The sequence below is a fragment of the Tachyglossus aculeatus genome, chromosome X1, assembly GCF_015852505.1.
Source record: "Tachyglossus aculeatus isolate mTacAcu1 chromosome X1, mTacAcu1.pri, whole genome shotgun sequence".
In the NCBI taxonomy this organism is placed as follows: domain Eukaryota; kingdom Metazoa; phylum Chordata; class Mammalia; order Monotremata; family Tachyglossidae; genus Tachyglossus; species Tachyglossus aculeatus.
Window position 1 is genome coordinate 88,913,574 of NC_052101.1, and position 19,937 is coordinate 88,933,510.

Below are 19,937 nucleotides of genomic sequence, written 5' to 3' on the forward strand. Positions count from 1 at the left end.
CTCTGCTGGGCGACCTTGGGCAAGTTGCTTCACTTCTCTGTGGCCCAGTTACCTCATCGGTAAAATGGGGATTAAGGCTGTGAGCCCCATGTGGGACATGGACTGGGTCCAACCTAATTAGCTTGTATCTACCCCAGCCCTTAGTACAGTGCCTGGCACAAAATAAGCGCTTAACAAATACCATTAAAAAAAAGTGGGGTTGCTGGGGAACAATGAAGAGGCCCAGGGTGTGGAGTGGGGGATGGGCAGGAGGAGGGCTGCCGAGGGTGCTTCCCAGGCACTGACAGAAGCTCCACCCTGGGTGAGGTCTCCACGCCGGCTACTCCACGGTGATGTGTCCTGGCAACCTCCCTGGGGCCAGGCAAACACAAGCCAGCTGGGGCTCCCATTCTGCAGCAACCTCCTCCTATCTGGCTCCTCTAGCTCACCATGGGACTGCTGTACCCTGGGGAGCTCATCTTTGCCCTGGGGTTCACAGGTATGCAGGGGGGATGGAGGGAGGAAGGAGGAGAGGGGAGCTTGGGGTGGAGTAAGCCTGAGTGGGTGGAATAGGGAGGCGCCAGGGTGTAGGAAGAGGGAAAGGTGGGGTGTGGAGAGGTGGGGTGTGACTTTGTTCCCCTTACCCAGATTTCCCGTTCTTTTCTCCACAGCCATCACCACCACCAGGGCTTTAGGTGAGGGTACTGCCACAGGAGATGGGTTGGCCTTAGAGCAGGGGGATTCAGCTGGGCTAGTGGGCAGATTTCTCCCCACAGCCCCATCCTACCAGGGGAGAGAGGGAGGCATCACCTAAGGGAAACCAAGGGCAATAGGTTGAGTAGGAGGATGGAAGGCCTGGAAGAGCAAAGTGGGGTGCCAACATTTATCAGACCCTTTCCCTCTCCCCCTAGTTACTGACTTACTCCCAGAACCCATGACTCTGGACAGACACTGGTCGGGGAGCCGGTGTCTGTTCTTGGAGGAAGCCATTCCCTGGCTGGGGTGGGGCTTAAGAGGTGGAAGGTCGGTGGCGGGGCTGGGTGGTGGTGGTGGGCAACATTCCCCAGACTCCCATCTCCTGGCCACCGTGGCCCACTCCTCTGGGCTCCCTGTGCTGCTTCCAGCAGAAAGTGCAGCCGATTGTGCTGTCTTGGATGAAGATACCTGGGCGCGGGGATGGCAACGACCCCTGGGCCCCACTCTCGGCTGGGCGGGGCGGGCAGAGGGGTTTGCCTTGGAGGACAGATCCCTGAGCCAGGCTTGGGAACAGTATTGTTAGATTTGCCCTGGACAACAGCCATCCCAGAGAGCAAGGAACCAGGCTCCACCATCTTCCGGTTCTTCTTCAATTGCAACATGGTGACGTCCACGAGCCCAAACCTGGAACTCCTAAGCGTCCAACCATTCAGCACCTTCTTCAACAAGCCCGGCCTCAGCAGAATCAAGGATGTCTTCCTGGGGACGGTACGGAGCGTGCGGCCTAGGCAATCCCAGTCACAACCCTCAGGGAACAGGAGGAAGAGGATGGGACTCGGTGCCCTGAGGCGGGGGCAGACAGTAGCATGGCCTAGACGATGGAGCACGGGCCTGGGAGTCAATAGGACCTGGGTTCTATTGTATCATTTCAGACAAGTAACGAAACTTCTCAGTGCCTCAGTTGCCTCATCTGTAAAATGGCGACTAAGACCGTGAGCCCCATGTGGAACACGGACTGTGTCCAACCTGATTATCTTGTATCTACCCCAGTGCTTAATACAGTGCCTGGCACATAGTAAGAGTTTAACAAATGGCATTTAAAAAAAAATAAGAAGATGGAACCCAGGGGCTCAACAACTTAAAACACCCAGAGAATGACCAGCTAGTATTTACCCAAGTTGGTTCGGGTGGTCTTGAGGCCAACTAGTTAAAGGGTCAGAGATGGGAATGTCATGAATATATTTCTCCCTCTTTCTCTGACTGGCTCCCAGGAGCCAGGATGCAGAAAGGGTAGGAGATAGAGCGACTAGGTGTAAGGGGCTAAGTTCCTGAGTTCCACATCCTTCATATGCACCTCAAGTCATTTACTTCTAAGCAGACGTCTCTCTCTGCCTTTTCCCCGGTTTCTACCTCCACTATTAGACGGTAAGCTCTTTGGGGAAGGAGAGTGTGGTTGGTGAGTCTACCGACTCTATTGCACTGCACTCGCCCAAGGGCTTAGTATAATGCTTCGCCCAGAGTAAGTGCTCAATAAATGCCATCGATTGATTGAGTGATTGATCCTCACAGAGGAAAAGGAGAGGACCAGCTGATAGAGCAAATCTTCTCTTCTTTTTCCCCAGCCTAGTCCTGAAGCACAGCTTCGGTGACTTTAGGATCAGTCTAGGGGAGCCCTGAACTTCTGCCACCAAGTTGGGTAATGAGAGTAGGACAGAAGCGGTCACACCCCCCTTGCTCCTTACACCCTGGTCAACTGCCCCTCCTCTGTTGCCCTGTGTGGTGGCAGTTCTCCAGGGTCCTGCTCAGAGGCAGAATGCTTTCATCATCAGCATCATCAAAATGATATTTGTTAAGCCTTTCACTAGGTGCCAAGCACCATACTAAGTGCTGGGGTAGAGACAAGATAATGAGGTTGGATGCTGTCACTGCCCCGCATGGGGTTCGCAATCTAAGTAGAAGGGAGTACCGGTACTGAATCCCCATTTGACAAATGAGGAAACAAGCCCAGAGAAGTTAAGTGACTTGTTCAAGATCACACTGCAGGCACGTGGCTTGTCAGTCCAGGGGGCCCCACATCAGGTTAGTTGCCCTGAGCTCTGCTTCCCCTTTGGAATGGCTCTGGACATGAGGCTAGGAAAGGGCTGGCGGGGGGGAGAGGTGGGTAAAAGGATGGACAGGAAAGCTGGAGTGTACAGGGCTCTCTGTACAGTGAGGAGATGGAGCTGCAGAGGGGGAAGGAGGAGGTCAGCTAAGCCTTACTACAGGGGTAGATGGAGAAAGTCATGGAGCCTAGAGAGGCTGGGGTGCAGGGAGGGGGATAACATTGGCTACTAGCCCCAGCCTAGGGTTCCTGTTGGGGCAGTGAAGCTCTTCTTCTAGGTTGGTGGGTACCAGCAGTACAGACTCATTTCCCCTTAATCCCCAAGAGGGACAAGAGGCAGCGTGGCTTAGTGGATAGAGCATGGGCTAGGGAGTCGGAAGGTCATGGGTTCTAATCCTGACTCTCCTACTTGTCTGCTGTGTGACCTTGGGCAAGTCACTTCACTTCTCTGTGCCTCAGTTACCTCATCTGTAAAATGGGGATTAAGCCTGTGAGACCCATATGGGACATGGACTGTGTCCAACCCGATCATCTTGTTTCTACTCCAGTGCATAGAAGTACCTGGCACATAGAAAGTGCTTAACAAATATCATAAAAAAATAACCCTCTGCTTACAGGTGTCCCTGAGCAGTGCAGCGGTGCTTGATGCCCGACAGGCCAATCATTACATCCTGAAGCTGAAGGTGAGCTGTGGGCCCGGCGAGGAGACGGAGCAGCCACTCACTGTCATGGTGTTGCGAGATGATGGTCCCCCCATCTGTATGGGGCTCTTTGACAGCCCAGGTGAGGCCAACCCTGCCACCCTCCTTGTCACCCTGTTGACCCTACCCCAACGCTCTCTCTGCATCTTCTGACCCCAGTGCTCATTTGTTCCAGTCACTGCCCAAGGCTGGTGGGTGGGAGGCGGGGGGAGCGGAGTGAAGTGCTTTTTGCACCCATGTCCCCGGCACACTAGGCCACCACCCACATTTCTGCCAACTCTGTAGTTGTCACTTCCTCCTGTTTACTCGATGCTCCTCACCAAGTCCTTACAGCTCTGATCGGCTCATCCTCCATTATTCAGTCAGGCCCCTGCCCCCTGCTCCTGGGTCCTGGGACACGTCAAATGGGGCTTCTTTTACTCTGGGGCATAGCTGGAGCCTCAGTGCAGGTGCTGGAGACGGTGGCCCCCAAGTCCCAGCTGTACACAGTGCTCCTCCGCAGGGACCTTGGATCCTCCCAGAGGGTAAGTCCTGCCAAGGAAGGGAGGGGTGGACTGGGCTTCATGGAGAGATGGAGCCTTGTGGCCGAGCCTCAGGGGAAGGGCCTGCTATGGGAAAGAGGCTCCGCTCTCCCTTCTCTCTAAGGTAAAGGAGAGGTGGGTGGGGAGTTGTGCATGGGGGACTGCAAGAGGACAATTGGAGATTTGAGAGAGTAGGGATGAGGGTGGAGAGGAATTTGGAGGGGGGCTTGAGTGAGAGATGGGGTGTCTGAAGTGATTGCATGGGCGTGGTGAGAAAGGAAAGGGGTATCTGGGGCTCTGGGGCAAGGGCAGGATTCAGCAGTTTTAATAGGGGAAAGGTTGTGTGGCAAGTGGATGTGCTGAGCCCTGCCTGGACTTTCCCCACAGGTGAGGATTGTCAGCCCTCAGAGTCCCCCATATTTCCCAGGCCCATTCACTGTGGACTCGAGGGGCCATGTGTTGGCCCCAGATGAGAGCTTCGTTGGCCACGCTGGCAAGGTCAGCCTCCACCCACCGGCCCCCTCTCCCCACTTCCCAGCTTGCTTCCTCAGGGTATCTGGACTGGGGTGTGGGATAGAGCAGGGGAGAGGCTGGGTTGGTGGGAGAAATTGTGGTGGGGGACAGGCTTGGAGGGCAGTCAGAGAGACGAGACACTGAAGTTGATGAGGGAAGGGGTGAAGTGCTGATCAGGAGAGCGCTCAATAAATACGATTGACTGATTGAGTCAAATGTGAGAAGACCTACAGCAGTTGGTTCACCGTTCAGCTGCCAGCGTTCCTAGGTTGGTCCAGAATCCCGCCTAATGGATACTGATGGGAACCTGTCTGGCCTTGGGTCCTCTTGGAGGGGTCAGTAGACAGCACCACTGTTAGCAGTGGAATCTGGGGCCTGTACTATCTCTGACAGCCGGCCAGTCCCGAGGACCCTGGAGAATTAAGGTGTCCCCCTTACCAGGGGTTTGGATCACTGTTTTTTAAGCCCAGGAGACCAGTTCAGTCTAGGGCCTTCTGGGATACCCTATGCCAAGTCTGAACCTTTACAAAACATTCAACTTCCTAAGGGATCAGGGATCCTCCGGGTACTGCGATGACCTCCAGGCAGAGGCTGATCTGGACTCCCCAAGGCTTCAGTTGGCAGGCCTAGATGCCTCAAGGGACCCCTGTTTGGGGCCTTCTTTGGGGCTGCCGGGGGGTGGGCAGACAGGAACTTGGGTGCAAAGCCTGGCCTGACAGTTCGAGATGCTTGATTTGCTCCCCACCTCACAGACCTTCCGGCTGCAGATCTCCGTGATGGACAGAAAAAATCGCAGTTGTCAGGGAACCCTGACCGTGGAGGTCCTGCCCGACCCCCAAAGTCAGGTCTTCTTCTGGTATGGAGCTCTCTCCCAGGAGCTGGGGCCAAGACTAGGATCTCTTGGTAGGGATGAGGGTGGGTTCCCACCCCGGGGCCTGGGGTTGGTTGTCTCTACATTGCTGAAATACAAATCATTAATTGGATAGGGAACTGGAGGACACTGGTGTTCCTTTTCCCCCTTTCTCTTGGGCAGTCATGTAAGCCCGTTGTGGGCAGGAAATGTGTCTGTTTGTTATATCGTACTCTCCCAAGTGCTTAGTACAATGCGCTGCACACAGTAAGTGCTCAATAAATACAACTGACTGATTGGCTGGGCAGTCCTGGGAGAAGGGGAGTGGCCAGGAGCAGGCCTGAGAGTCCTTATGTTATTTGGAGCTGAGACCAGGTTGCTCCTGGGCTACAGGAACCATCCCCAGGATTTCAACATCTCAGAGAGTGCAAGCCCTGGGAGCAGAGTCACCCAGCTACAAGCCAATGGCAGCAACCTGTTCTATGACATCATCGCCCCAGAACATTGTCCCCTCTACTCCATCGGACCTGGTGAGGGCTTTCCCCAGCACAACCTCGGGCTGAACGGGGAATTAGGGATTTGGAAGGATGGATCTAGTGGGCCAATAGGGAATGAGGTGGAACAGGATGGCCCCGGCCAGCTGACTTGCAGACTGCTCCCCAGAGCCAGATTCACTGTCCAACCTGGAGCTCGGTGTCTTCTTAGGGTGCTAAACTATTCAACAATCTTGGTTCCCAAGGCTATTTTGTTTCAGGTGGCCCCTTGGGTATGGATCAGGCCCAACCCAGTCCAAGGATATTCCTCCATGTAGAATCCGTTCCCACCTACAGTGACTATCTCTATGGGGGTGTGGGGCTTGGGGCCACTTACCCCAGGCAGGACCCTCAAGCCAAAGGGAGGAGGGAGGATTATAGGGTGAAGCAAATCACTGATGTGCTAGGTGCACTCAAACCACCCTGCCCCCACCCAGACTGAATCCCTGGAGTCTACTGCTCCCGATTGCTCCCCATGTCATGCCGGACAGTGGTGGTGGGGCCCTGAGGAAACACTTGAGCCACCACCTCTCCCAACCCCCTGCCAGGCACCTCCATAGGGCCCCTCTGGTAGCAGATTTACTCTAGAGTCAACAGTACCCGCTTCACTCCTGCATGCCCTGCCCAACCCCCTTTCTTCCCGTCTTGTCCTTTTGCTCTCTGCCAAGGGTGAGACTCCCATAAGACTTCCCCTGGGAGGTCAGAGTGACCCCAGAATATCCTCAGCTCCCCAAGGCCGGTTCTCCAGGGCCTCAGGGGTCCAGATCACCGTTAGGCAGGGCTGGGAATGTGCCCAGGGAGTCCAAACTGGACCCTCGATCCCTCCAAACAGCAACCCGTGTCCCCAGGAGACCCAAGAATGGGTCCCCTGGCTAGGGAAGACCTGAGGCTTTTCTCTCTTTTTTTCATTCATTCCTTCTTCCTTTCTTTTTCTTTCTCTTTCTCTCTCTCGCTCTCTCTCCTCTCCCCCACCCCATTCCCCGCCTGCCGAGCAGAGGATGGGACTATCCGGACGACTTCTCCCCTGGACCTGGGGCGAGACCCAGGGGCTGCTGTCACCTGGCTGCAAGTGAAAGCCTATGAACGTGCGAGGCCCAGCAACAGTGCTCAGCTCTCCATCAGCATCACCGTCCTGCCCACCAACCGCTGGAGTCCCCGCTGCACCCCTGCCCTGCTTGTGTGAGTTCCGAGGGCCTTAATCAAGTGCTGCCAGAGCTAGGAGGGCAAGGGAGGGAGGGGGAAGTGGAGTTGCTAGGGTTCTGAAGGGTTCCCCTTCCCCCATCAGCGGTTCTCATCCCTCTCTCCAGGACCCAGGTCCCAGAGACCAAGCCCAATGGCAGCATACTGATGACTATGTCTTGCTCCGACCCGGACTCCAGCAACTCCAGCTTCAGTTACCAGCTGCAGCCCAGTGAGACCCAACCATACAACTTCCGCCTGCAAAACTCAGTCCTTCGGGTATAGTGCTGGCCTCCCCAGAAATACTAGAAGTTTCCCTTTTCCCTCAGGCCCACTCCAAAGGCCTCGGTAAGGAGCTTTCCTAACCCTGGGGTTGCACTCAGGTAATCCTTTCCCAGAGCCAAAAGCAACTTGGAGCCTGGATCCCCACTAAGCTTACACTCCGGCTGCTGTAGTGGAGGGAGTTGTTTCCCTTCCTAAGGCAGGTGGTTAGGGCCAATGAGGGAGCCCAGGAGGCCAGAACTGTGAAATGCCCAGTTGGCGGAGGTCTGGGCCTCAGGCTGCAGTTTGTGCTCTTTTCACTACCGGACTGTTTTGCAATCAGATTTCAGGGCCAGCACACTGCTGTCCCTACTTCTGTCCCCTGTGCCTCACAGGGGACAATACCCTAACCTCCATCTCTGGCCTAAGCAGGTGAACACGACCCTGGACTACGACTCAGCCTCACCTGACTTCCAGTACACGGCTACCATCCTGGTGACTGACAACGGTCACCCTCCCTTGACCAGTGAGTCCCTTCCTGTGGAGAACCTACTAAACATCTCCCTCCCCAGGGTCCCAGCACTCTCCCTGGCACATGGACATCCACATTGCCAAGATGTCCCACCTTCCTGCCCCAGGGACACAGTCTTCTTGGTTCCTCTCCTGAGGGTCCCTTGATGACCTAGGGTGCCTGTGCCCTCACAGCCCAGGTGCCAGTGTTGGTGATGGTGACACCTGTCAACGAGCATGCCCCGAGATGCTCCCCGCCCTTCGCTTTCCTGGTGAGGGAGGATGCTCTGCCTGGCCACCAAGTGGGCACCATCAATGGCTTTGACCCTGACTACCCATTCAACAACATTGACTACCGCATCTCTGATTCATCCAAGCTATTCTACCTAGATCATCACAAAGGTATCCTCACTGACCAGCCTGGGGGACTCCCGAGCTTAGACCGTGGTGGTGGGGGGCCTGCTAAGCTCTTTAATTTCCTCTCTGCCCTAATGGCTGGAAACCCTAGCCTCCACTCCCATATCAAAGAGGGTTTGGGAGGTCCTAATGCTGGGATAGGGGAAATCTCTGAGGCTGAGGAAGCTATGGGGAGGAGTTGGCCCTAGTCAGGGGAAGTTAATGGACTGAACTGCCCCTTTCAGGGCAGATCTTTCTCCTAGGACCTCTGGACTACGAAACCCAAAGATCATATAAGCTCACCATCTCCCTGACTGATTGGGGCCAGGACCAAGACCCTACAAAACACCTGTCGGGTTCTTGCACCATCACCATTGAGGTCCAGGTACCCGAGGCCCTAATCCCATCCCAGTATCCAGGACACACGATAATAATGATAATTGGGGTATTTGGTAAGTGATTACTATATGTCAAGCACAGTACTAGGTGCTATACAAGATAGTCAGGTCCCACTTGGGATTCCCTGAGTAAACAGGAGGGAGAATTGGTACTGAATCTCCATTTTGCAAATAAGGGAACTGAGGCACAGAGAAGTTAAGGGACTTGCCCAAGGTCACACAGCAGACAAGCGGCCAAACTAGTATTAGAACTCAGGTCCTCTGAGTCCAAGGCCCAGTCTCTTTCCATTAGGCCACACTACTTCCCTGCTACCTATCTGCTTCTGTTTCTGAGTGTTCCACCCTCTCTGGGGGTCCTTTGGTCCTAGCCCCATCCAAGGACCCCAGCCCCCTATCCAGGTCCTGCCTCTGCAGTTTCTCTTACTGAAACCCCACCTGAGGGTTTTTTCCTGGACCTCCAGGCTCTACTGTAGGCTGATCAAAGGAGATATGGGGGAGGGTTTCCCTGCCTGTCTGGCTCATTCTTTGCCCGTACCCCCATTGGCTGGGTTCTAGATCCCTCTCCTCAAATGCTGCTGGAAGGTGGGGGAACCTGGATTTTCTACTCTGAGGCTACTCTTCTGAACATTGAGCAGGAGGGAGAGAGAGCGAGATGGGGTATGGGGGCCTGTGGGAGCAGGAAGAGGGTACCGTGAGCTGGGGCGGGGGGCGGCAAGGGGAGGTGGGATGGGCCATGGCCTTGATATTTGGGCCTTCCTGATACAGGATGTGAATGACAACCCTCCAGAGTGCACCCCACCATACCAAGAGCTCACCATCTATTCCAAGCTGAGGATCAGCACAGAAGTTGGCCGGATCACCTGCTGGGACAGAGACGCACCTGAGCAGCAGAGATTCTCCTACACCATCGTAGGAGGTCAGACATCGCAGGAAAGGCTGCTTGCCCTAGTGGGCGGGGAGGGGGACTCTAAGTTTGATCGACATTAAGATTGAGAAGCAGCATGGCCCAGTGGAAAGAGCCTGGGCCTGGGAGTCAAAGGCCCTGGGTTCTAATCCTGGCTCCACCGCATGTCTGCTGTGTGACCTTGGGCAAGTCACTTCACTTCTCTGTGCCCTCAGTTACCTCACCTGTAAAATAGGGATTAAGACTGTGGGCCTCATGTGGGACATGGACTGGGTCCCACCTCATTAGCTTGTATCAGCACTTAGTATAGTGCCTGGAACATAGTAAGCGCTTAACAAATACCGTAAAAAAAAAAGATCTCTGCTGAGAGCCTCTGGGTTGGGGAGTGCCACCGAACCTGGGAGTTTGAGGGTCCATGCCAGTAATTCCCAAAACGGATAGCAGGGCATGTTGGAATGATGTTCGGTAAGGGCCTCAGGGTCCTAGTGAACAGGTGAACACAATTAAAATCCACTGGGGAAGGAGGGACTTTCTATATGGACTGACCATGTACAGAGACCTGTCCTTCCTTGACCAGAACATCTCAGATCTGCTGAGCTAATTTCTTTCAGCACATCTATGTGATATTTCTAGGAACAGTCTTAGTGGATAGAGCAGGGGCCTGAGAGGCAGAAGGGCCTGGGTTCTAATCCCAGCTCCACTACTTGTCTGCTGTGTGACCTTTGACAAGTCACTGAACTTCTCTGTGCCTCAGTTACCTCATCCTTAAAATGGGGATTAAGATTGTGAACTCCATGTGGGACATGGACTATGTCCAACTTGATTAGCTTGTGTCTACCCCAACGCTTAGTACAGCACCTGGTACATAGTAAGCACTTGACAAGCACCATAAAAAAAATAAATAAAACAAACTCAGTATTCTCCAAACTCCCCTACATTTCAGTCAATCATCAGTGTTTATTGAGTCCCTACTGAGTGCGGAGCACTGACTTATGTGCTTGGGAGAGTAGAGCAGAAACAAAAGACAGTCCCTGTTCAAGGAGATTTTAGTCTAATGGGGGAGGCAATGATAACTTGTACCTCAATTATCTAATTCTATCCTCACAATATCCCTGTGAAGTAGGGAGAGGTGGGTGTATTATTATCCTCGTTTTACAGATGAGGGAACCGAGGCCCAGAGAGGTTAAGTGACTTGCCCAAGGTCACACAGCAGACCTTTGGCAGATCTGGGAGTCTCCTGACTCCCAGCACTAGAACACGTTCCCTAAACTGCAGCCCAATCCCAAACCAGAGATTGAGGAGCTGCTCTTCTCCCCTTAGGCCTTTTCAAACAAGTACAGTCCAGGCAGTTTCTGAGAAATCGGAAACTCACCTCAACATCCTGGGTCTCATTTAAACAAATTAAAGGAATAAGGAATGTTTGGACTCTTAATATATTTTCTTTTGATTGATGATGCTGAAAACTATTGCCCAACATATTAAAAATATTTTGAAGTAAAGAATGATATCAAATGACAATCAGAAGCAATTTATCCATCATTGTTTAGTCAAAATTTTGAATCCAACAATGGCTATTTAAAAAATCTGTCATATTGAAAAATTATTTGGTTTAATAGAGCCACCCAGGTTACACTAAAACCTCCCTAATCCAGACCGCTCGAATCCAAAACTGATTATTTGAACTGAATATTAATGCTCTTTGCCCTCTCTACTACTGCCAAAGCCAAACAGTTTCTGACCTAAAGAAGGACACTTTGACATCCCATGGTAAAGCCTCAGGAGTTAAGCAGAGACAGCTGAGGAGACCAAGAGGAATTGTGTTGACTTTGAATGGGCTCACTGGCATCTCTCCAGCTGACCTAGGCTGATTTAGGGACACTCAGAGAAGGAGGCAGACAAATTAGCACGCAAGACACACACACACACACACACACACCAGTACTGAAGTCAAATTACAATAAATCAATCAAAGTATTTATTGAGTGCTTACTGAGTGCATTAAAAGACTATTTTTCTAAATCAGACATTTCACTCATTCAATCAATCAATGGTATTTCTTGAGCACTTACTGTGTGCAGAGCACTGTACTAAGCACTTGGGAGAGTACAACAAAGTTGGTAGACACATTCCCCGCCCACAATGAGCTTCCTGTCTAGAGGGAAAGGCAGGCATTAATATTAATAAATAAATCATGGATATGTATGTTTGAGTGCCATGGGGCTGATGGTGGAGTTATGAACAGTGCTTGACATGTAGTCCAGCGCTTAGTACAGTGTCCGGCACATAGTGCATAACAAATACCATTATTATTATTATTATAGTAAGCATAAAACAAATGCCATCATTATTACCAAGTGCCCAAAGGGGACAGATTCAAGCAGAGAATCCCTTTTGACTATATGTTGGGAAGAAGAGCCTGCAAAAATAGATTTAGGAGTTTCAAGTCAAAACCATTTGGTAACCTCTGGGGAGAGAGCAGAGGTGGTTCGTGGCCAGGTCGTCTCAGCATATGAGGGCGAGAAAGGGTCCGGGTGGCTGGCTGGATTGAGAGCCCGAGCAGTGAGCAGGGGAAGGGGCTGAAAGGGAGTGAGGGTTGACGGTGGAGCAGGGACCAAACTGGTTCATTTTCCCCTCTCCCCTGCCAGGGAACAACAAGGGAGATTTCCACCTGTCAGCAGGCGGCCAACACCTCACCCTCTTCTACAACTCCACCTCTTTTCAGCCCGATAGGCTCTTTGATGCCCACACTCACCAGCTTCTGGTCCGGGTGGTCGACGATGGCTCCACGTTCCCTCACCTCAGCACTACAGTCACCATCCTAGTCCACGTGTTCCCCTGGGTGACCACCGAGACCACCATGAGCACTGTCACCCCCACAGTGAGAGCTCTTGGGAAGCGTAACCCAAGGGCCCCTTTCCTGCCTCCGTTCCTGCCCTCCCTCCTCCACCCCCGAGATCGGTCCTCTCAAATCTATTTCCCCTGAAGCCTGCACTTCTTTCCAAATCTTTACTTTTAAGCCTTCTTTGTTTTTAGACCCCCGCAGCAACACCCTTGCTGGTGACTGGCATCGAGTTGTACTGGGCCCCAGAGCCCTGGTTTGTGGCAGTGCTGACGGTCACTGGAGCCCTCCTGATAATAGCCTTGGGCTGGCTCCTCTACAGATCCCTGAGCAGGTAACTCTCTTGATTCCCCCCTTTTCCTCCTGTTCCTCCTCCTCCTTTTCCTCCTTCTCGTTGTCCTCCTCCTTCTCCTCCTCCATCACCACTGCCCCTCCAGGATTGCTGCAGGCTGTGTGGCTAGGAAAGGGTACCTAGGAATTTCAGCTGATTGCCTGGGTTATTGGGGGGATAGGGGAGGGGTGCCTTTCTTTTCTTCCCTGTTACCTTCAAGGAAAGGAAGAAGACCCAACCCTCAATGCTGCCCTTTGATCCAGAGCACCATATCTAGGGGATTTTGGTGGCTCTTGTACCCTGAGAAGAAAGAAGAAAGGGAAAGGGCCTTGGTCTCCCCTCAGGCTGACTCAGTGCAAGCAGAAAAGAGCTTTGTTGCCAATAATGTCTAGTCAGTTGTCTGTTCCTATGATTCTGTCCAGCATCATGGAGATGCAGCATTGCTTAGTGGAAAGAGCACAGGCCTGAGTGTCAGAGGACCTGGGTTCTAATCCTGACTCTGCCACATGTCTGCTGTGTGACTGTGCAAGTCACTTAACTTCTCAGTGCTGTAAAATGGGGATTAAATCCTACTCCCTCCTACTTAGACTGTAAGCCTTATGTGGGAGAAGGACTGTGTCCAACCTGCTTAACGCACATCTATTTCAGCTCTTAGAACAGTGCTTGGAGCATAGTAAGAGCTTAACAAATACCATTATTATTATTATTATTATTACTATTGTTATTATTACTGAGCAGGAGACTCTGTTCTGGCCAATGAAAACTTCTATGTGAAGACCCACATTTGAGTCACTATCATCCCTTCTCCTGGGAAAAAGATTGCTGCCCCACAGGGAGCACATACATTCAATTTCTACCTTGGAAGGAGCACAGGTCTGAGTCAGAGGACTTGGGTTCAAATCTCCCCTCTGCCACTTGCCATCTGGGTGACCCTGGGCAAATCACTTCACTCCTCTGTACTTCAGTTTTCTCAACTTTGAAAGGGGGTTAAAATACCTGCTCTCCCTCCTGCCTAAACTACAAACCCCATATGGAACAGGGACTGTTTTCAACCTGATTATCTTGTATCTACCTCAGCATGTAGTAGAGTGCTTGGCAAATAGTAAGGACTTAGTAAATCTCATAATTTTTTTTTATTATTATTATCATTAAGTGATGGATAATGATAATATTCATTCAATTAATCATATTTATTGAGCGATTACTGTGTGCAGAGCACTGTACTAAGCAGTTGGGAGAGTGCATTATAACAATAAACAGACACATTCCCTGCCCACAAAGAATTGTGGCATTGGTTAGGTGCTTACTATGTGCCAGGCACTGTTTTAAGCTCTTAAGTGGATACAAGCAAATTGGGCTGGACACAGTCCCTGTCCCACTTGGGGCTCACAGTCTTCATCCCCATTTCACAGCTGCAGTAGCTGAGGCCCAGAGAAGTTAAGTGACTTGCCCAAGGTCACACAGCAGACACGCATCAGAGCCAGGATTAGCAACCAGGTCCATCTGACTCCCAGGCCCATGGATGGAACTAGATATACCTGAGGCCCAGAAGCTCAAGTCATAGATAAATGTGTGACCAGATCAGAGAGGACAGAACCACGAGGAGTCAAATAATAATAATGGTATTTGTTAAGTGCTTAAAGCACGTCCTTGGACCCATATCAGAGATGTAGAACTGAGACTCTTAGCTCTCTGGTCCGCTGACCTGAGAAGCTGGCTTAACAAGGGGAAGGATTTGGCAGGGCCAGGGAGTGGTGACCCAAGTCATCTCCAAGAACGAGTTAGTTCCAGGGTTGTGGACAGCTGCACAATAGTGACCACTCAGCTCTCTACCTCATTATCACTGCTGTCTGCTCTGCGGCTAAGATTCCAGCTGTAGGTCCTGTCAACAGGGGCTAGAGCTGTTGGCCTTAGGCCTATGAAAGAAGGGACAGACACAGTTGAAAAAGGATCTGAAAAGCCCACCTTGACTCCCTGCTGTCTCAGTGACAACCCCACATCACACCCTAAGAAGAGGGACAAGTAGCTCTGGGAATAGTTGAGGCCATTTTTCAGGCTGTTTTTCTGATACACACATACACCCACACACAGAGTGACTGACAGAGATGTTCACTTCTGGGAGTAAGTCTGACTAATAAAACTAACATAGGATCCACTGTTCCAACTACACACAGACATTGTCCTTGGAGCCCGCTGTTGGGCAGGGACCGTCTCTATATGTTGCCAACTTGTACTTCCCAAACGCTTAGTACAGTGCTCTGAAAACAGTAAGTGCTCAATTAATACGATTGAATGAATGCATTTTTATATGAGTGATTGTATTAACGTGGTAGAGGTTTGGATGGAAAGGAAAGGGCAGATTTTAGCAATGTTGTGAAGGTGGAACTGACAGCTTTTAGTGAATATGTGGGTTGAATGAGAGAGAAGAATCAAGGGTAACACCAAGGTTACGGGCTTGTGAGACAGGAAAGATGGTCGTGCTGTCTACAGTGATGGGAAAATCAGGGGGAGGACAGGGTTTTGGAGGGAAGATAAGGAGTTCTGGTTTGGACATGTTAAGCTTGAGGTGACGGGAGGACACCCAAGTAGAGATGTCTTGAATGCAGGAGGAAATGTGAGACTGTGGAGAGGGAGAGAAATCTTAAGGAGTTGGCTGTGATATTTGCTGCCAGTCCAGGTTTCAGAATCACAGCAGAGGGTCCGCTCTGTAGACCTTTAGTTTGATCTGAAGCGTGATGTCACATTATTACCACATTCCACCTGACAGCCTCCCCAAAGGATATGTTGGGCTCGACTCAGATTTCTACTTCCCTGTACCTTGTCGTGTAGTTAGACAGTCTGCTACCTAGGTAACAGGGCATTCGGTACCACGCTGTCTGAGCAGAGCTTCAGTTTCCTCGATGCAGGTCGATCGATTACCTTGGCTTTTTTTGGACTGATCTTCAGTCTATAGCACTGGGCTGACTCTGCAAAGTGATTTACAATCCCCTGCATATAATTTTGGGTATATGCCTCTAGGGTGCAGTCATTGAATGTGACAATTCACACTGTTCCTTCTCATTCCTCACTAATCATACCCTGTCTTCCCTGATCATCACTCTTTGCCCTGCCTGTTCTTGCTCTTTCTACCCTTTCTCTACTCTACCCTGCTTTCTTCTCTCTCTTCTCAATCTCCCCTTACTCCAAGCTTTTCCTCCTTCCAGGGCATTGATCCCACACCAACCAAAGTGCTAGCCCTTGGTTTACCCTTCAGCTGTTTGGGAGTACGAATGGGTGTGGACTGAGAAGTTATTTGGGTCTATTGTAACCCTACTTAAAAGAAACTACATCTACCCCTTACTGGCCATTTTGCTTCTGATGGTAGCCAACTGCAGAGCCTTTGGAGGATATGAGGAAAGCCATGACTGGAAGACCCAATTCCTGGAAGGAAGTCTGGCATAGAAAAAAAGTCAACAGAGCCATATCTGAATAAAGAGAATGGTAGTTCATAAACCAGTGGGTCAGTAATCACCTAATAACCACTTCCACACTCTCCAAAGTCTCCAATGACCTCCTCATATCCAAGTCCATTGGCCCCTACATGGTCCTAATCATCCTCTACCTCTTGCCTGTTTTCCACAATGTAGACCACCCCTTTTTCCTTAGAATTGCTCTCTGATCTTGATTTTGCTGACTCAGAATGCTCTTTCTCTGTTTCCTTAACCACTGGTCTCCCCAAAACCTTGGTTCTAGGTCCCTTGTTCTTCTCCCTCTGCTCTGACTCCCTTGGGGTACTCACCCACTTCTATGGTTTCAGCCATCATCTCTAGGCAGATGACTCACAAATCGACCTCTCCAGCCCCAACCTCTCATCTGCTATCCAGTTCTGCAACTCTTCTTGCCTCCAGTTCATCTCCATGGAGATGGCCTGATAGCACATCAAGCACATCATGTCCAAAATGGAACTTTTCATGTTTCCTCCTAAACTGTCCCCTCCTCTCCATGAGTCCATCGCCACTGACAACACCATTGCATTCATTAGATGCTCAATAAAAGCCATTACTATTACTGATAAGCCCATGTCTCTCTAAGCAGTCTGACCCATCACAGGACATTTTCAAATACAAATGGTGACAAGAGCTATAGGACTGTACAGTAGGTTGAGCTGTGGGAGGTGAGATGGAAAGCAGAGCGTCAGAGTGGCTGAGTTACAACTTCGACCCTGGCTTTGAGTTGAGATATTACTGTGGTATTGCCGCTGTCTTGCCCTTCACGAGCTTATTTTGTGAGTGTTGGCTGAAGTGGGGAAGGTTGGCAAGGGGTGGGGATTGAGGAGGAGGAGGGGTGGAGAAGAAGGGAGGGTGGTGTGGAACTTGGCTACTGAAGTACTGCTCCAAGAAAATCCGGTCTATGCGGTTAGATTCCTCCTGAGTCAGCCTCCTGGTAGGGAATACTTTGCCCTGCTCCACCTCATGGAAACAGAATGCTACTGAGTTCTCTCTCCCGCAACCCTGTAACAAGACACCATTGCTTTGGACAGTTCTTGCTAACGGAATTTCAGAGACATTTTAGAGGCTATTCAGTCCAAGAGACATTTTGCTCCCATTTTATGTACTCTGAGGGCTTCGGGCATACTGCAGGGATGGGGGAAGGACTGCATGGATCACATCAACATCCCTTCTATCTTGTATCGTAGGATGGTCCTGAGCCCATCAACAATTCGGAAGGCCTCCTTGCCCCTCCTGCAGCCCAGGTAAGGCAGGTACTGTTGTGATCTCTGTCTCTTCCCACATGCCCAATTCTCTGGCCCCTCAGCCGATCTTGGTCTGGAAGACACCACTCTTCACTGGCAGTCAGCTGCCCTACCTACCGTGGAAGCCTCTGTTCCCCAGCTTGTGAATCAGCCTCTAAGCAAGGAGATGCAAACTCTGCCGAGTCCCCCTTCCCTACCTGGGGTTTCAGCATTGTTCTACAGCCCTAGGAAAGAACCGCTTGGCAGGAGGTTACAGGTCCCTTCCTGGGACTAAGTGTGGCTTAGTGGATAGAGTTTCGGCCTGGGAGTGAGAAAGACCTGGGTTCTAATCCCGGCTCTGTGACATGTCTGCTGTGTGACCTTGGGAAATTCACTTCACTTCTCTGGGCCTCAGTTATTTCATCTGTAAAATGGGGATTGAGAGTATGAGCCCCTTATGGGACAGATACTGTGTCCAGCCTGATTAACTTGTAACTACTCACGTGCTTACAACAGTGCTTAAAAAAAATTATTATTATTGTTATCTCCTCTCTTCCTCTTAAACCAGTGCCAAAGAAAATGAAAAGACCACAGATGGGCTGCAAAGCAATAAGGAAGAAGCGACTGGCAGCATCCCGACCCTGGTACTACCAAACCTGCCCCAATAGGTCATAGGTGCCCCCAGCCCAGCAGGCCCTAAGGTTGCTCCAGGAGTCCCATCCCCCTCAGAAAATAGCCCCAGCCCCTTCTTTGACATCTCTGATTCTTCCAATCAGCATCTCCTTTTGGTGAGGGATCTAGCCCTTGGAATGGCAAGAGGATGAGGGGTACATCTACTTTGGGTGTTAGCTAAGATTTAGAAGCTGTTGGAGGGGTGGGGTTGGGGGTGGTGGGCAGGGTGACCTAGTTTTCCTAACCTCTCAATTCCTTCTCCTTCTCAGCAGCTGTTTGATGGCAGAGCCCAGGATCCTGGTGAGTTCCCACCTCTGTGATCTGTGCCCATCCTCTAGGCCCTGCCTTTTTTTTTAAATTGGTATTTGTTAAGCACTACTAATGTTCTGGGCACTGTACTTATCACTGGGGTAGAGACAAGCTAATCAGGTTGCACATAGTTCATGTCCCACATGGGGTTTACAGTCTTAGTCCCGTTTTACAGATGAGGGAACTGAGGCCCAGAGAAGTAAAGCCCAAGGTCACACCATGGACAAGTGGCAGAGCTGGGATTAGAATCCAGGTCCTCCTGACTCACATGCCCATGCTCTATCCACTAGACCATGCTGCTTCTGTCACTCCCTCATGCTTCCCAGTGCCAGGAATATGTTTCCAGGGTCCATTGATCCACAGATGCACACATGCACGCACACATACATCAATACAATCAAATTTGGAAAACTGTCTCCAGGCCCCTCTTTGGTTCTTTGCATAAATAATTCCATCAGTCCTGCCTTATGGCATGGAACCCAGGCTTGCTTTGGGATGATAGGTGTAGTTTTCCCTCCAGCGAGGGTGGGAAGATGGCAAGGAACCCTCCCCGGCAAGCCTCACCTTGGATCTCTAGCCTTGTCTAGCAGCAGTTACCTCTTGCCCTGGAACTACCTGCGAAGCAGAGACTGGAGGAAGGAGAAGGGAGAGGAAGGTTCTTTTTCTGTCAATACCTGGTCCAAACTCTGCCCAGGAGCGGGGAGATGTTTCCCAGGTGAAAATGGGATTGCATTATCAGAGCTCCCTGCACCTCCACTGGCCCAGAACTATCCTTGGGCTTTCATGGGCAAGGGAACACATGTCAGAGCCAGGGCTTGTTATTTTTTTGAAATGGCATTCATTACATGCTTACTAGGTGCCAGGTACTGTACTAAGTGCTGGGGCAAATACAAGATAATCAGGGTGGACACAGTCCATGTCCCACATGGGGTTCACAGTCTTAATCCCCATTTCACAGATGAGGTAACTGAAGTACAGAGAAGTTAAGTGACTCATCCAAGGTCACACAGTAGACAAATGGAGGAACTGGGATTATTCATTCATTCAATCATATTTATTGAGTGTGTAATGTGTGCAGAGCACTGTACTAAGCACTTGGAAAGTACAATTAGAACCCAGGCCCTCTGATAACCAGGCCCACGTCACTAGGCCATGCTGCTTCTTCCAATCTTCTTCCAAACTCACTATTTGCCATCTCTAGTTACAGGCAGAGACTACCTCTTCAACAGCAATACAGGCGCCCGCCACTGGATCTGATGGAAACCTATTACTTTGGGCTCTCTGAGCAGTTGAGATTAAGGCAGTTCTAATGAAACTGCAGCTGGACTTAATTTGAAACAGGTAATGCCCTTAAAGGGCATCCAGCCTGCCAACCATCTCTCTACTATCCTCAATCCTTTCATCCTATTTCCCTTCATTTCCACCCAGTACCTTCCTTCCTTTCTCCCTCCCCCAGTGTAGCCCAGGCCGGCAGTTTCCAGATGTGTTTAACAGTAAAAATGATCAAACCAAATAAAGGTGTTACTTATAATG

The 19,937-nt window shown here is 50.9% G+C and overlaps 1 protein-coding gene across 1 annotated transcript; it reads left to right on the plus strand.

Annotated features, from left to right (window-relative positions):
- Window positions 1-429: 429 nt before the first annotated feature.
- CDHR4 (cadherin related family member 4) lies at window positions 430-19,916 on the plus strand. The gene is made up of 20 exons (XM_038740114.1): window positions 430-478; window positions 651-674; window positions 1,250-1,443; window positions 3,394-3,559; window positions 3,910-4,001; window positions 4,386-4,496; window positions 5,264-5,367; window positions 5,755-5,891; window positions 6,890-7,073; window positions 7,202-7,352; window positions 7,764-7,860; window positions 8,040-8,246; window positions 8,486-8,625; window positions 9,404-9,554; window positions 12,188-12,420; window positions 12,576-12,715; window positions 17,388-17,444; window positions 17,992-18,067; window positions 18,365-18,395; window positions 19,606-19,916. Exons 1-20 carry the CDS (start codon window positions 430-432, stop codon window positions 19,659-19,661), a joined length of 2,400 nt encoding a protein of 799 aa, XP_038596042.1. The 3' UTR covers window positions 19,662-19,916.
- Window positions 19,917-19,937: the final 21 nt, after the last annotated feature.